The sequence below is a fragment of the Vidua macroura genome, chromosome 11, assembly GCF_024509145.1.
Source record: "Vidua macroura isolate BioBank_ID:100142 chromosome 11, ASM2450914v1, whole genome shotgun sequence".
Classification (NCBI taxonomy): domain Eukaryota; kingdom Metazoa; phylum Chordata; class Aves; order Passeriformes; family Viduidae; genus Vidua; species Vidua macroura.
Window position 1 is genome coordinate 21,682,669 of NC_071581.1, and position 17,158 is coordinate 21,699,826.

Below are 17,158 nucleotides of genomic sequence, written 5' to 3' on the forward strand. Positions count from 1 at the left end.
TGGCTCAGTGCTCACACCTGGGGACTGGTCCCAGGTTGGACTCCATGACCCTGGAGGGCTTTTCCAGCCTCCAGGGTTCTGGGACTTGCAGGGCTCACGGATCAAACACAGCACAGAGGCCACTCCCTGTGTTTCAGCAAACTCTTGGAGCTTTTCTCCTGCATCACAAAAGCCTGAAAGCCAAACCAGTCCGGAGCATCTCCTGCCTTCTAAGGGAGCCCATCAAGAGCAGCTCAGCTCACTGCTCTTACAGCGTTTTGCACCACCACAGAAACCTGTTTGCTGCAGGAGAGAGTCCAACAATCCTTTCCTTCCATTATTCAGATTAAAGCATGACATTCCCTGCCCACCAGGTGAGCCTTCCAGCGACTACCATCCCTGTCCTTCTCAGCACTCACACAGCCTGGGCTGGTTTTCCATCCCTGCGATGCAGCAGCCTTTGGTTGCACAGCTTTAATTTCCAGAGCAAATGGCCCACAGATGCTGTGTCAATATAGACATGAGACAAACACAGCCGGTTGCCAGTTTGGGCTCCCTGCCAAGAGATGGAATCACCACTTGTGTTAACGGGAGCCCTCTGGCAATTCCTCAGCCTGGCTCCAGCCCAGCCGCTCGGGCTGGCAGGAGCAGGAGCCACCCCAGCCCAGCTCTGCCTCCTGCTCCGGTCTCCTGTTATCCTGAAACGTGATGGGCAGAAATGATGGGCAGTCCTGGAGATGATGGGCAGCCCCCAGAAATGATGGGCATCCCCAGAGATGATGGGCAGCCCTTGTGGATGGGCAGCCCTGGGCATGATGGGCAGCCTTGGAGATGATGGGCAGCCCTTGTGGATGGGCAGCCCCAGGGATGATGGGCAGCCCTGGAGATGATGGGCAGCCCCAGGGATGATGGGCAGCCCCCAGAGATGTTGGGCAGCCCCCAGAGATGTTGGGCAGCCCCCAGAGATGATGGGCAGCCCTTGTGGATGGGCAGCCCCAGGGATGATGGGCAGCCCCCAGAGATGATGGGCAGCCCCAGAGATGATGGGCAGCCCCAGAGATGATGGGCAGCCCCCAGAGATGATGGGCAGCCCCAGAGATGATGGGCAGCCCCAGAGATGTTGGGCAGCCCCAGAGATGATGGGCAGCCCCCAGCATGGGCAGCACAGCGAGCTCCGATCGATGCCTGGTTCATATGCTCAGAGGACCAAAATCAAATATCATTATTTGTGAGGTTCTACTTGACTTCACATCCCCGGCGAAGAAAAGGCTTTATCGATCCCTTCACGTGCAGGAGAAGGGCAATCACAGAGCCTGACTGGAATAACCCCTTTGGCATTTCGCATTAAAACAATAGCGGCTGCAGGAGGCGCCTCCACGCAGCCTTTAAAGCCACAGGAGCGCTCGAGGAATCCCACTGAAGGCTCCGACCAAGCTCACAGCACAAAGGTTGATGTTATCAGCCCCTCTCCCACAACCAAAGGGCGTTTTCCACGTTTTTTCCTTCATTATTTTTTCCCCTTCTTGCACCAGTGCTCTTGGGAGGTACAAGGGCTGTTTTGTGCTGGATGCTTTTGGTGGGAGGCAGAGAAAAGGAAATTTCCTTTCTCCTGCTACCTCCCATTCCTGCCTCCTCTATACAGCACTAAATTAAGAAATTGCTGAGGACTTGCTGCCTACTCTGGTAAATTTATAGAAAACACCAATTTTTTTACCCTTTCAGACCCCTACTTGCAAAAAACCCCAGCATTTGACAGGTGACTGCCAGTAAAAGTCGTGTATTTTCACTGTCCAAGAGGGATCTCCCCAGGTTTATCCTCAGTTCTCCCTTTGCTCCTGCACACATGGCAATTTTCATCACTGCTGATTTTTGCTACAAGGAAAAAAAGGTGAACAGCAATGGAAAAGCTTGATATCCACCAGTCCTGGAGCAGCAGGGACTCAGCCCGTGTGCAGGAGGGAGATTTTTCTGCCTTTATCAAACTGTTTAAAAATACAAACACATTTTTCAAGTCAGGCTTCCTTTCATCTCCCTCTGTCCCATTTATCACCTCCTGAATGTCAGAGATGTCAAATTATGTAAACATGAGCCACCTATATAGATGGAAGGCAGGTAAACAGCTCCAAATAAGCCTCCTGTGCAATCCTGAGGGAAAATGTCCCACAAAATGCTTACTCCCACTTGATTCTGTGGAGTGAGCCTTCCCTTTATGCCTTCAAGAGACCACCCCCTCAAGAATCAAGAAATCCAGTTAATCCAGCAGAAAAGGCAGCATCAAGTTATCCTCCAGCACTGAGAGAGACTACAAGACTTCCTGACAGGAGTCAGACTAGGGAAAAAAAACTGCTTGGGGGTTAAAAAATAAACAAACAAAAGCTGGGAAGAACAGAAGAGCACAATTCATCAGTGTGTCAGATGACAAGCCCTAATCCCAGGCCATAAGGCAGAGGATGCAGACCAGTAAGGGCATGTTGCTGTCATGGGACTGGAGGATGACAGCAAACCTGTGTGCTGCCTGCACGGGATGTTTCCAGAGTCAATATTCCGAGTGCCAGATGGAGAGGAGTCTTCAGAGCCCTGTTCTGCTTTGCTAGGCTGTGCTTTCTGCAGGCTGTGTCTCCCTGGTACATTTTTATTTGTGTGTACATCCTTTATTACTGAACCAACTCACACCCCAGTCAAACACAGCTTTCCAGGTGAGGGGCCACATCCTCCCTCACCATCCTGGTCATCCCAAACAAGCCCAGGACAGGCACCAGCTCCCCATTTTCCAGTATCAGCATGAAAATGGGGTTCTGGCTGCTTTAATGAGACAATCCCATCTGAAAGTCGAACAAAAATGTGGATGAAACCCAGGGCAAGTTTACTGTATCAGTGCTTTTCCACACAGTCAATTACCAAGGGAACTCTGAAAGTGAAATGAGGGCTGGCTAAACCCTGTCTGTAAAAACCATGAAATATTCCCCTACCCATAAAACAAACCTCTCCAAAATGTGCAGGCAGCTGTTTTGCCACATCTGGCCAACCTAAGCTCTCTTTCCAATGGATGACAGGGAAACTACATATTCCAGGTCTGGGTGGGGACCTTCACACAGAGAGTTTCATATCTGCAAGTCTCACTGGATTCACAATGAGGAAAGACCTCTAAAGATCATACAATTAACAAATCCTCATTAGCTGGAGCTCTACTGGGATGGCAAGCCAACCTTATTGAACAAACAGCCAACAGTCAGAATTCCAAATGCCACAGATGTGCATGGATTTATAGTTGTTTTTCAAATGGAATTAGCAAACAAAGTGGCCTTTTTGATTCCAGAGTCCAATATCAACACAGCTGGGAAGCCCAGTCACTGAAAGAGGGAACTGTGCTGTAAGGTGAGCTTAGAAACTCCTCCAGCAGGGCTGGGAGCTGTGGAGCTGCCCTGCATTCTGATTTATTTCTATTTTTAAACTTGCGAGGTTTGTAATTAATGGCTCGAAGACATGAGGAGAATTGGAACAAATCTCAGCCTCAGCTTCCTCTGCGTGTTGTTAATGGCTGCTCTGGCCACTAATGTGCTCCAATTTTCCCCACATCCAGCTCATGTGATCCAAGCTGCAGGAAAGAGAGTGGATTTGTAATCGTCTCTCTGATGTACAGGATAATTGCTGACTTTTATCAGACAGCAGTTAAACAAAGACTTGGAAAGAAATAAATATTCCTTAATTGCAGCACTGCCACTGCTCACAGTGGGAGAGCCTCTGGAAGGAGTAGCTGGTCCCCATTATCACTGTTCCACACTCAGACATGTAGGAATGAGTTGAGTTCCATGCAGGGGTTTATTTATTTGCCAACTGGAAGTGTGGGTATGTGCTTTTATCACCACGGAGAGCAAGAATTCCTGTGGGAATTTGCTACCCCTACACCCAAACACACACACAGAGGAGCTCCCAGTTCTTCCCACCCAAGGAAAACCCTCCACGGGTGATAAACAGGTTTTAACTCACACACATGACAAATAAATGATCTCATTTTATCTGTGTGGAATTAGCACTGAGACAGAGCATAAAAACCATTTCTAGAGCCAACTTTCCTTTCCTGCTTGCTCCCTGTAAAACAAGCTTTGACTCCTGAAGCACTGCAGTCTGAAAAAAAGACAAACACACTTTTACAGCCCTGAGTGGAAATGACTCCCTTGGAGCTGACACTTCCTTCTACCCCCAGGACATCCCAGTGAAAGAATCCCTGCACTTTTATATCCACAAATGTCACCAGCACTTAGTTCTGCACCTGTGATGCCTTGAGGACCTTCCATAAGTTAAAAAAAAAAAAAACGAAAGCATGAAAAAAAAAAATCATACAAACAATCCCTCCCCAAGCCCAGGCTGCTGTCAGGATTGCTGAGAGCTGGGCCTCAATGCTCTGGGTTCCTGTCTGAAGGGATCTGCAGCATGGCACACGTGTGAAGCTGCCACTCAGCAAATGCCCCAGAGCTTAGGGCCCAGAAAGACACAAAAAGTAAAGGAAATAATAGTGCTTAACATCTAACTGTGAGGAGATCAGCCAGGAGATAAATAAAATAAATGAAGTGTTGGACGTAGTGTGATGTGGGCTCACACAAGTGCTGATAACAGATTAAACACGTTTATTTCACTGTTTTCAAGCACTGCTGTATTTTCCACTGTGCCTTTCCTACAGCTTTCCTTTTAAACCATCACAAACCCAACAAACTCATCCCAGTTCCATTTCAATAGTTCAAAATAGGGGTTTTGTGCCAGGAATTGTGAGACTCGTGGTCAGTGTGACATCAGGCTCCAGACTTTCCCAGAATATCCTGAGTTGGAAGGGACCCACAGGGATCAGGGAGTCCAACCAGAGGTGAACATCTAAAAGCTCCAAACTCAGCAGGGAAGGTTTAATATTAAGGGGGATTAAGAGCTGATTAAAGGGAGCATCCCTCAGAACAACCTGGAATTTGCTCATTTTCCTCTCTTTGTCCCTGATTTCAGGAGGGGGGTGTCCAGTCCCCTCAGGTTTTTTTAGGAGCACAGAATTATTTAGGTTGGAATATCCTCTAAGACCATCGAGTCCAGCTGTTCTCCTAGCACTGCCAAGGCCACCACTGACCCATGTCCCCAAATGCCACATCCATATGGCTGTTAAACAGGGGGACAGGGACTCCACCACCTCCCTGGGCAGCTCTGCCTGGGCTGGACGGCCCTTTTGGGGCAGAAATATTCCTGATACCCGACAGAAACCTGCCCAGCAGCTCAGGTAGCTCTGAGGAGCCTGAAGCATGGTGACATCCCCCAGTTTACAGGGTGTCTGTCCCCAGGATCCCAGTGACTCCAGGCCAGCTCCCTGTGCCATTACCTTGCCGTGCTCCTCCCAGGAGTTGCTCCAGGTCCAGTAGTGAGCTTTGTAAAGCCCAGCTCTCACTGCCATCAGCTCGTTGCCACGATAATAGAAAATGGGCCTGGAAGGAGAGCAGAGCTGCATGAGAAACACCAACAGCCTGGGCCCAGCCCCCTGATAAGGGCCACAAACCCCTTAATGGCATCCCACTTCCCATGTGGATATCAGGCAGGAACAGGCTGCCTCCTAATAGTCTCCTCTGCAAGGTTTTCAATTAACATTTCTTAAAGTGTTCATCAAGTTGAGAGCTCACACGGTGCAAGAATGAAACATTATCCAGCTTGGCTGCCAGTGATTGTTAATCCTTGAACTCTCAGCCCCTGGGATTTCCTCTGGAGCGTGGCGGTTCCAGCGTCAAACGGCTCTCAAGTGCCTGCCTGGGAGGGAAGAGGGGGATTCACGGGCTCTGGGATGCTCAGGCTCCTCTGCCCAGCTCCACAGCTCTGCCATGGAGCTGGCAGTGCCACAGGGGCAGGGTGGAGCTGGCAGTGCCACACGGGCAGGGTGGCCAGGAGGACACCAGATGCCGGCGTGTTCTGGATGACATCTCTGAGAAACTCCACATGGAAAAACCTGGCAGCCAGACACGCTGTGATTTTAATTCCTCTCCATTTCCCCCCCCCCGCCCCCACCCCAAACCTCACTTTGCAGCATGTAAACACGCTGCTAAAGCTGCACTTGCTCCCAGAGGTTTCCCTAATTAATAATTCATCCAGGAAATGCATCGCACTCGCTGCATCTGTGCTGCTCCCTGGGCATCCCAGCAACACTCCTGTTGGTTTTCCCAACAAAACACTCCTGTTTTTTTTTGAGGGAATAGCACAAAATTTTACTGGAAGGGACTATCTGGAGGAGAGGGGGTTGATTTGGTGGTGCAGCTCCTCTCTCCAGCTCTTTTGGGCTGCTGACAGGACACGAGGGTGAAGCTGTTTGTCATTGTCAGGGGGAACCTTTGTCTTGCCTTCTCAGATGCCACTCCAAACACAACTCACTCTGGCAATGCCACCTGGAAAAACCCGTCCCTAAATGCAAGGTGAAATTTAAATATCCCTGGGTGAATGACAGGAGTGGCCTCAGAGCTCTTGTAACAATGAGCCTCCCTCCTTTGTCACCAAGAGCTGCCACCAGGAACAAAGAGGAAACAACTTTGTCACCAGGAACAAAGGGAAAAACAACTTGGTCCCCAGGAAGACGGGGAAGCTGCTCCCAGAAAAGCCCATTCCTGTATCCTTAACACACCTGGAAGTGAAATAAAGGCAGCAAGAGAGAGCTGCCAAAGTGCAGCACCTGATCTAAACCAGTGCCATCAACAAAACCTCCCAAAAATATTCCACACAACGCTCCAGTCTCCTTTTCCTTGCCATCAACAGCCAATATCAGTTATTATGTGCCCTCCTGACTGAAGGTTTTAGGTTTTTCCTTTTAAAAAAATAATTTTTCTGTTTTGAAGGAGGATTGCAGCTTGTACTCAGTATTTTGATAGAAATTATTTCTTCCCCCGCCCCCCCTGCCCATTCACTCTTTCCTTTTTAAGCTTAAAAAACCACAAAAACTGCATCTCTTGGAAAGTTTCTGGGGGGCTGTGAAAACTTTGTCCTAGTCATGTCTAGAAGAAAAAAAAAAAAAAAAAAAGGAAAGAAAAAAAGAAGGAAAAAAAGCCACAATGTGCTTTGAGGGACTGATATTGTAACACAAGCAAGGGGTTGGTGACTGCACTTAAATTCCCTTTTAAAACAACAAAGCAACTTCCCAAACTTCCAGAAGATGGGCCAGGCTGTGTTTGAGGAACCTGCAGGGCTCCTGTCAGGTAACACTCAGGTGTGCTCCTTGCTTAAGCGGCACAAAAGGAATTTCACAGCACAAAGGCTCTCATCCAACAAGGAAAAGAGCTCCAAAAATGTTTTCCAAGCATAAGTTTCCTTATGCTAGTCAGATTTCCCAGGCTGCCAAAATTCCTCACCAAAATCCCAACTCCAAGACCTCTCCTGACCTCTGACACTTCCAATAAAATATTTGTTGGCAGGATTTGCTGTCAGACCTTGGTGCCTGTGCCCAAGAGCTGACAGCACATAAAGATTCCAGGTCTTCCACCCAAACTGATCCCTGCAGAAGCTCTCCAGGACCTTGGGAAGAGGATTTTCCTGCTGTTTCCAGGTCCTCTGCAGCAGCACAGCATTCACCTCCCAGCTCTGCAGCAGGACAAGGACCCAGCACACTCTGGGCAGCTTTTGCAGTGATAAATAATGGATTCTCCCCCAGCCAGGCTCCAGTTCTCAGGCTTTTATCTCCCCTCCTGCCATATGTTGTTCCAGGGATCCCTGCTAACCCTGTGACATTTTCATCTGTCCCCAGACTCCACTGTATGGCAACATGCCACATGTCAGGAATTCCCACCTCAGCTTGTTCCAGCGGAGCAGGAGCGCAGTGGGAAGCTCTGCTGCTGCACACACTCAGCTTCCATTAAATACTTGTGAGCTGGTGTTAAAAAAAAAAAAACCAGCCCCAAATCTGGCATCCCTTCAGGCAGGAGCAGGGCTGGCAGCTCTGGGATAATCACTGACCTGTCAATTAGCTTGCCCTGCAGGATGACAGGTAAAAGGTCGATGCCATCAATCTGTCTGTCACTGGGAGGCTGCAGACCCGCCAGGGAGAGGCTGGTGCTGAACAGATCCATCACACTGCCCAGCTGATGGCTGACCTGCAACCAAAAAAAATCAACAGAAACACATTTGCAAAGAGCCCTTCAGGAAAATCTGTATGGAAACAGGTTCCCTCCAAAGCTCCCTGAAAAGCTCTCCCTTCACACTGCTGCACTCACCAGTGAACTCCTCTGAAAACAATGAAGCAAAGGAAACAATCCTAATTGCTCCATTTCCAGGGAGACTTTGCATTTTGATTTTTTTTTCCATTTTCCTCTCCCTCTCCTCACTGCTGTGTATCCCTTTTCCAGGAGTGTGTTGTCACAGGGCTCAACTTAATTTAGCAAATTCCAGCTCATTTGTGGATTGAAAAATCAGCACTTACACCAAGGGAAAAAAAAGTCCTTGATTTGTTCCCTTCTCCAGGTCATCTCTGGAGTCCAGAATACCCTGAGAGAGTTCCCAGAAAGCACAGGGATAGATGGATAATAACAAAAAGAGCCTGATGACTTCATCTGCAAACCATTTCCAACAATTCAAGAACTGTAAAGTTGTGGTATTTTTAGTCCATATTTTAATAAGGGAGAAAAACATCTGGGTTTGGCTTCAATGGAGATGTGCAAGGGTTGTTTTTTTTCCCTCCTTCCTTACTTGGAAGCCATACTCATCTCTATGCTCTTAATTATTTATATTTTAAAACCCTACAAAGTCTGTTCTGCCTGATTCTTTGTGAGTCTTTGCTCCCTCCCCGTTGTTGCAGGGTGTTTAATTAGTCAGTGACACACTCAGTTAAAGCAGATGCTGCCAGATCAGGAGCACCAGGATGCACCAGCACAAGATGTGACAGGAAAAGAGCATTTTCAGCCACAGCACTTGTTGGGAAACAAGAAACCATTGGATAAAACCCCACAGCTGTGAGTACCAAAGCACTTTCTGACTAAAATCCAAGTCCAATCCCAACAGAACAATGTTGGGACTATCAAAGACCTTTTTACCTCTGATTCCTTCTACTCACAAACAGACCCCCAGCCTCTAAGCTGACACAAATTATTTAAATGCAACAAATGATGACACAATAAATGAATTTTTATGAGATGCTGGCTCGAAAATAAAGGGAAAAAAAGGGATACTAAACCTTGTATTAAGAGGCTGGGCTGAACAAAGTGAACACAAAGGAAGAATTAAGAAATTAAAAAAAAAAAAAGAACTGGAGAAAGCAACATGCAGGGGCCTAATTACAAGTTTAACATTACAATATCACATTACTTGATTACAGTCATTTAAATTTTTAATGGCTTTCATTCATCAGGAGGTGTTGGCAGGAACACATCTTATTAAAGCTGCATGCAAGAATCCTGCCACAATTCCTTGGGAGGAAACAAAGTGCAAAGCTTGAAGCACAAGAGGAAACCTGGCTGTGGAAATCCTTGGGAAAGCAGCTGGATCAGCTGGCCACGACCAACAGGACCTGGGCCCTCAGTTCAGGATTCATCCATGGCCAGAGCCTGGAAAGGTCCTGCTCAGCCTGGCCTTGGGGGCAGGCACAAAGGGAGATGTTCCCAGAGAAACTCTGGTTGCCCCAGCTCTGGAAGTGCTCAAGGCCAGCTTGGATGGGGTTTGGAGTACATTTATTCTTTATTTTAGTGTAGGCTTTTCCTCTCCTTAAAATGATTTCAATCATCCAGTCCCACCTCCTGGCTCCAGCAGGGCCATCCCAGAGCAGAGGATGGTGTCCAGGCAGTTCTGGGACGTCCCCTGAGGGAACTGCACACCCCCTCTGGGCACAGAGGAAAGCTCTGCCCCATGTCCAGCTGCAACTCCCTGGGATCAGTTCCTGCCCATCCCTCCTGTGCCATGGCTGGGCCCTGGAAGCAGAGCCTGAGCCCTGTCCTGTCCCCTCCCTGCACAGGGACATGGCCAAGGTCCCTCTGAACCCTGTCCCTGCACAAGGACATGACCAGGGTCACTCTGAGCCCTGTCCTGTCCCCTCCCTGCACAGGGACACAGCCAAGGTCCCTCTGAGCCCTGTCCCTGCACAGGGACACAGCCAAGGTCCCCCTGAGCCCTGTCCTGTCCCCTCCCTGCACAGGGACATGGCCAAGGTCTCTCTGAGCCCTGGCCCTGCACAAGGACATGGCCAAGGTCCCCGTGAGCCCTGTCCTGTCCCCTCCCTGCACAAGGACATGGCCAAGGTCCCTGTGAGCCCTGTCCTGTCCCCTCCCTGCACAAGGACATGGCCAAGGTCCCTGTGAGCCCTGTCCTGTCCCCTCCCTGCACAGGGACATGGCCAAGGTCCCCCTGAGCCTGTCCCCAGGGCTGAAGCTGAGGCCATGAGCAGCTCCCAGCCCTGGGGGCTCCTCCCCGGGCTCATTCCCACCTGCAGAGCTGCAGAAGGAGCAGCTCCAACCCCTCCTGCTCCCCCCAGCCAGCCCAGGAGCCAGCCCCTGCCTGAGCCCTTTTGTAATCAGAGCTCTCACAATTTCTCCATCTAATCCAAAAATCACTTTTCCTGTTGTGGCTCCGTCCCAGCGCCTCAATCTTTTGATAAGAGGCAATCACTGACCCCGGGCTCGTGCCTTTAATGTCACCTCATTTATCCAGAGCGTGGGGACAATCCTGGGGGGCCACCACGCTCCCCTTGTCCTGGCCCTTATTAACCAGCACCAGATGTAGATGACTCTCTTTAATCATCCAATTACGTTTCTGGTCTCAGACAACATTTTTGCCGCGAAGCAGAGAAAACTTCTTAAGGAAATTAAATGCCCATGCCACAGCCACTTGGATTTATCTGTGCTCTGCAGCACCACATTGAAGAAGGAAAAAGGGAAAAAAAAAAAAAAAGGTTAATGTTTATATACAACTTTGAAGTATTTTCAGAGAAAAAATAAAAAAATTACCATTTTTCTCCTGTCAACAGGGCTCTTTCATTCTAGTTGCCTTTCCCTTTTATTTATTTCTTTTTTTTTTTTTTTCCAAGAAAAGAAAAAGAAAAATCCAGAGAGGGCAACAGCCCAGAGAAAATAAATAATATATAAACGGAGGGAGATCAGATATTGCTGTATCAGTGAGGAACAGCCGGTATTACGCACGTAAGGAAGGATTTTTTTCCCCCTCCTTCCCCCCTTCTTTTTAATAAACTCTCAGTATCCACACAACGTCTTTAAGAAAATGAAATCCTTTTGCTGTGGGCCACGGCGCTGGAAGAAATAGTCCCCAGTGCTGTTATCAGTGCTTTCAAGCTTTAACTCTGAATCAAAGGCGACAATTAATAAAGTCGCCCCCGCCAGGAATGGAAAGGAGGAAAGCTAAATATTTGAAACTGGGTGAACAAATGTCAGGGTGTTTTTAAATAAAATCCTTTTACAGTTATCACAGCGAGCAGACCTGATATCCCTGTCTAATTCAATTTCAATTTGCGCCCCATGGGAGATAGGGAAGAAAAGGTTGCAATGCTGTCTTTGGGTTGATATGTTCTTTTCTCCTTCAGGAAGCAGGCACGAGAGAGGAAGGGGAGGAGGGCGAGGGGAGAGAGGAGGAGGATTCAAATACCAATAGAATATGATTTTTTTTTTTTCCAGCTGGATCCTTCCAGAAGGCAGATGTGATGTGGGGAATGCTGAAACGCTGATTTGTTGTGAATTCACCTGGAAAACGGAGCCGAGGAGGGAAGTGCAGTCAGGCTGTTTGTGTGGGAATAAATATTCCTGGTGGGGAGCAGAACTCACTGAGTGTTGATGCCAAGAGCAACACACACTCCTGAGGCATCTTTCCCCTCCAAAAACCTGCAAACCAGCCAACTGCACCAATTATCCCCAGCTCCACGGAGCCTGGCAGGTGCTCCCACCCTGTGCCTCACTCCTTGCACAGATTGAGGAGCTCCTGTACTCCAGCACATGAATGTGCTCTTTAATAAAAACAAACCCCCCAGCCTTATGGATCAATAAAATTATTAACAAACTGCCAGGTGGAATCATGGAATGGTTTGGGTTGGAGGGGTTCTGAAAGCCCATCCAGTGCCAACCCTGCCATGGGCAGGGACACCTTCCACTGTCCCAGGTACTCCAAGCCCTGTCCAGCCTGGCCTTGGGCACTGCCAGGGATCCAGGGGCAGCCCCAGCTGCTCTGGGCACCTGTGCCAGGGCCTGCCCACGCTCACAGGGAGGAATTCCTCCCCAATATCCCATCTATCCCTGCCCTCTGGCAGTGGGAGGCCATTCCCCCTCATCCTGGCACTATCTGCCCATATAAAAAGTCCCTTTCCCTCCTTTTCCCAAGGCACTGCAAGGCTGCAGTGAGGTCTCCCTGGAGCATTCCCATCAGCAGGCAGAGCTTTTCCACACAATAACTGGATTTCACTGGCCAGAGACACAAACTCTCCTTTCCTGGCTGCAGTTGTTCCACCTGAAACAGCTCCTGGCCCTTCCCCTGCTCCTCAAATGGAAAGAAACAACCACTGCCCTGGGAGCAAACCCAGCACATAAAGGACTAGACCCTTCAGCTTTGTGCTGAAGTTCAGATCTCCCAAGCCTTTGCTTCCTTCAACTCCTGAAAAGCAGGAGCAACGAGAGACTTTGAAGCAGCTTTCCCACATTTCACAGCTACTTGGAGTGCCCAGGCTGAGCAGTTAAAATTCCTCCAGAGGATGGTGAAGCTACAGCAAGGTACAGAAAAAAAAAAGCCACAAGTGTAGTGGTGGACACAAGTCTCTCACCTGTGGTCAGGGCTGCTGAGGGAGCAGTGCTGGAGCCTCGAAGGCAAGAACACAAGCAGAAAACACAGGTGAGTTTCTATCACAGTTCCTGAGCAGCAGATAAAGGAGGATTTGAAGCTGAGCACGTGCTTAAGGCTGACACTGGCATGGTGGAGGAGGGATTTTGGGTGCATCCCAAAATCTAGGAGCTCCAGGCACAGCTCAGTTGCCCAGCCCACCCTGCACACACAGCTCTGCACAGCAATGTCTCTTCCCAGGAATTCAAGCAGCAGCTCCCAAAAACTACCTGGGAAAGGGGTCCCAGCCAGGCAGAAAAGAAGCAGCCACAAGGATTTCTCTCTCCTCCTGTTCTTAATTATCCTCAGAGTTACTACAATGGAAAGAATTTTTAAATTTGGGCATTTTCTCATCCCCATTTATAATGCATGTTTACTTTTATCACATTATTTGGTTTGGACCCAGCAAACAAAACACTCAGCTGCAGTTTCATGTTCTCCTTTGCTAGCCCAGGGCTGTTGTACTTGGCTTGCAAAGGCTTTATGGAAATGTTTAAATTTAAACAAAACGACTGTTTTCATTTCAAATTAGAAAAATAATAAACCATCCTTGGTAGGTTTGGTGAACTCTCGAAAAATAATGAAAGCAAACCACCCTCCTGCCCTCAGCTGCAGATCTGAGCTGCCCCACGGTCCCTCCTAAATGTAAATGATAAATTATCATTAGCCTGCCTCAATTAAACCACCCCCATGGAATGCAACTTCCACAAATGTTTTATTTATGACCGGTTTGCAGGCTGGAGCACGGTGCCCAGTTAATGAAGGATCACTTTCTGCAGGGCTCAGAGATGCTCATCAGGGGGAGGGGGCTGTGCTGTCCCCCTGATCCTGCAGCAGGATTGATTGCATCCTCCTGTAATGAGAGCTGGGACAAGGGGGGCTGGCAGTGCCACTGGGGGGATATTTTCAAGTGATCATATCTGCATTTGTGTACAGGCAGCACAGAGCAATAATGTGGTGTCTAAATCTAAACCTCCCCGAGTGGAACTTTCATCAAGCACCAAAGTGAGAGATGAGAGGGTCAAACCACTCAGTGCCTCAGGGCATGGAGAGTGGGGGGAACAAACTCCTGCTCTTTATACTCCAGTTTGTTCAAACACATGAGAAATATCGAGGTCCAAAAGAGTAAAGGGTTTAAAAAGAGCAGGAAGAGAAGAGCAGAGCAAAGTTGAGCACAGACCCTCTAAATGGAAATTTGCATTGAAATGGCGCAGTTGTCTGGGGCAGCAGCAGCTCCTTATTCACACAAACACTGGGACTTGGGGCATGGTAAAAGTGTGAAGCAAAGCCCCCTGAGCCCAGCAAGGAGCTCTGCACTCCCTGCAGCCCCCCCAGGCTGCTGAGAACTGCCCAAGGCACACACTCACCCCTCCTGCAGGGATGTGGCCGGGCCACCAGGCGATGGCCGGCTCCCTCATGCCACCCTCGAAGGTGGTTTGTTTGCCACACAGGAAAGGCCCATTGCTTCCTCCTAGGGACAGAAAAAATGCCTTAAACCCCACAAAACACCAGCATTTCAAAAGGACACCGTCACTCAGGCTGGTGTGAAATGAATTCTCATTTCTGCATGGATGCTTCTTCAAACAACACGGCCAGAGTTGGGTTTTTTGTCATTATTTCCTTGCTTGTTTTGTTGTGGTTTTGGTTTGGTATATTTTATTTTTTTTTTCAATATCCATTTGTGATGAAATTTTAGGAGTGTCTTTTCAGCACAGGGAGAAAGTGACAGTTAAATACACCTTGCTATCAACAACCAAATTAAAAACAAACCCCAAACAAACAGGAAATACCTCGCTGGTGTTTTCCTTCCCTCTAAGGGTGTTAACTGCTGTCTGCAACCAAAGGAAATCTGACACTTTCAGGCAGAAATAGCATTTTTTCATAATGATTTTAAATTTTACCAGAACAATATTAGGTGAAGGTATAAGAGTGAGAAAAATTATCCTGCATTCCCTGAATGGTCACTCAGAGATAACCAAGGCTTTGCAGGAATATCTGGAGTTTTAACCCAACCCTGGAGCTCAGCTGGCCAAGGAACAATCAGGAGGTCTCATAACATAACTTAACATAACTTTTAGTCTCATAACTAAAAGGTCACAGAAAGTCAAAGCCAGTGGCTGAGCTGAAATCAGAACTCAGGTTACTCCCTGCTCTGTGGTTCAATAACCACAAGCCAAGCCTGGCTCCAAAGAGAAGAGAGCAGGTTCTAAAATCAATTTGCAGTGATTTGTTTCAGAGAAACCATCACTTAAACAAAAGAAAATTTGTTAGGCAACAAAAATCGTTTATCTTCTTGATATTTTTCATGAGAGCTAAAGAATGAGGGACTCTTGAACTCTCTCTAATTGCTCAGAAGGCTGAAATATGCATTTGGCAGATGGAGAGTAAACACCCTGCTAAGTTACTGAGCCAGGTTGTCAATAAATTACAGAATATTCCCTCCCTGACAGTGCAAATACACACAGGTAACAGCAACATTGGGGCAGGAAAAATTCCATTTGGCCAAGGACATCTCCTGCAACAGTGGCCAGAAGCACTGAACATAAATTATTCCAAACATAAATGTCTTTTGAGGCTTCTCCTACCTCATAACACACCCCACACACAGGTTCTTTTCTCCTCAGAGAGAGAGATTTAAGCCTTGATTTCCCAAGGCCAGGTTTGTTCAGCTGAGCCTCACCTTGCTTGGGAGCTGAAATGAGAGCAGCCCCATTATCAGAGGTGAAAAACACAAAGGTGCTCTCACTGATGCCCAGCTGCTGGAGGTGCTTCAGGATTTTCCCAACGCTGTCATCGATTTCCCGCACAGCATCCCCGTACCTGGGGCAAAAGGAGATGCAAAATACTCAAAAGAAGAGTCAGCACAATGTGTTCAGTGGATTTAATTTGTACCTGTGCTGCAGAAATCCTTCTCATGCATCAGGTTTTCTGCTGCCACTGCAAACTTTTGTGTCTCTGGCCTGCAGAGAGCAGCCCCTCTGGGGTATTGAGGGTCAGGGTTTGCTCAGGTGTGAGCCACTCTTGGACAGAGGAATTCAGCCATAAAATTCACAAACAGAGGCCAAACCCACCTTGCCACAGACTGGGAGGTAACAGCATGGCTTTCCTTATGGTTAGAATCTCTTTGAAGCAACACTCCCAGTGGCTACAGAGCTCTTTGCCTCCTCCAAACTGCATTTTTAGGAGTGCTTTTCTATTTGCTGGTCTGATTTATAGGCTTTTAAAACAGGCACTAATCATACAAAAGCCTTCTAAAAAATCATCTGTGCCACAGACAGCATTTCATTCCTCACACAACTGGCAAAGGAGCTTAGAGCTCCCCTCCTCCCCCTGGGAGGCTTCAGATTCAGATTAAAGCCAAATTATGAAAGAACAATCCAAGCAAATAATGCATTTCAGCACACACACACTTGAGGAGTGATCCATGCCTTGGATCTACCAACCACTGCTCAGGTTGACTGTTCCAGCTGCAGGAGGTATTCATTAAAACAACCCCAAAACCAACATCCCCAAAAAGCAGAACTTACAGCCCTCTCTGACTCGTGCCCAGGAACTGTTTGGAGGCATAAACAGGAGCGTGGGTAGCATCAATTGCCCAGTATAAAAAGAATGGCTGCTGGCTGGCCTGCTGCTTGCTAATAAAATCCAGAGCTTCCTGTAAACAACAATAAAAATGAATTTATCCTCTGCCATCAAAATTTCTCCAAAACAAAAAGCATAAAGTCACCTTGGCTTCTAAGCCAGTACTAAAATAGTACCTGCAGGTACAGCTGAGTCAGGTTGGCTTCACCTGTCTTCAGATCAATTTTGAAGTCTTCATAGTATCTTAAGATAAAAGGAATCAGAGAAGGAAAAGAATCAATGCTAAGGAATAAACCATCAGAAAAAGGATTTTTTTCCCCCTTTATGGATTTTTTTCCCTCCGTGTAAGGAGGTGACAAACAAGTCACAGTTAACACTCAGCAAACTCTCTTCAGATATTAAAAATATGTCACTGTAATTGTTCTTATGGGAGAAAGCAGTGACACAGCTTGATGCAAATTAATGACTTCTAGTTTTGGACAAACCTGAGGGACTGGCCTTTTGCTGTAGGGGACAAAATGCTTAAAAATCTCATGGTGATTCACAAAGAGCTGATTGAAATGTAAACAAAATTTCAGAAGTACACAACAACTTTCAGCGAGACAGAGAAATGCTGGAAGCAGAACTTGGGCTGCTTTGGAAACATGAGTTTAGAGGGATCTTCAGCCACCAGTAAAGCAGGAGGGCCTGGGGAAGTGCTCAGGGAAATAAGAGCAGTGAAATGAGACAACACCAGAGTGAAAAATGAATGGACAAGAAGGGCCCAGACTGCAGACTGGAGCAGGGAATGGAGCTA

The 17,158-nt window shown here is 47.8% G+C and overlaps 1 protein-coding gene across 1 annotated transcript in view; it reads right to left on the reverse strand.

Moving 5' to 3' along the window:
* Positions 1 to 17,158, reverse strand: part of GALNS (galactosamine (N-acetyl)-6-sulfatase) — a 43,044-nt gene that overhangs the window by 17,792 nt on the left and 8,094 nt on the right. The window contains 6 exon segments of the mRNA XM_053987098.1: positions 5,333 to 5,435; positions 7,936 to 8,072; positions 14,148 to 14,251; positions 15,461 to 15,600; positions 16,308 to 16,435; positions 16,539 to 16,605. Of these exon segments, the coding sequence (XP_053843073.1) occupies positions 5,333 to 5,435; positions 7,936 to 8,072; positions 14,148 to 14,251; positions 15,461 to 15,600; positions 16,308 to 16,435; positions 16,539 to 16,605 (679 nt within the window).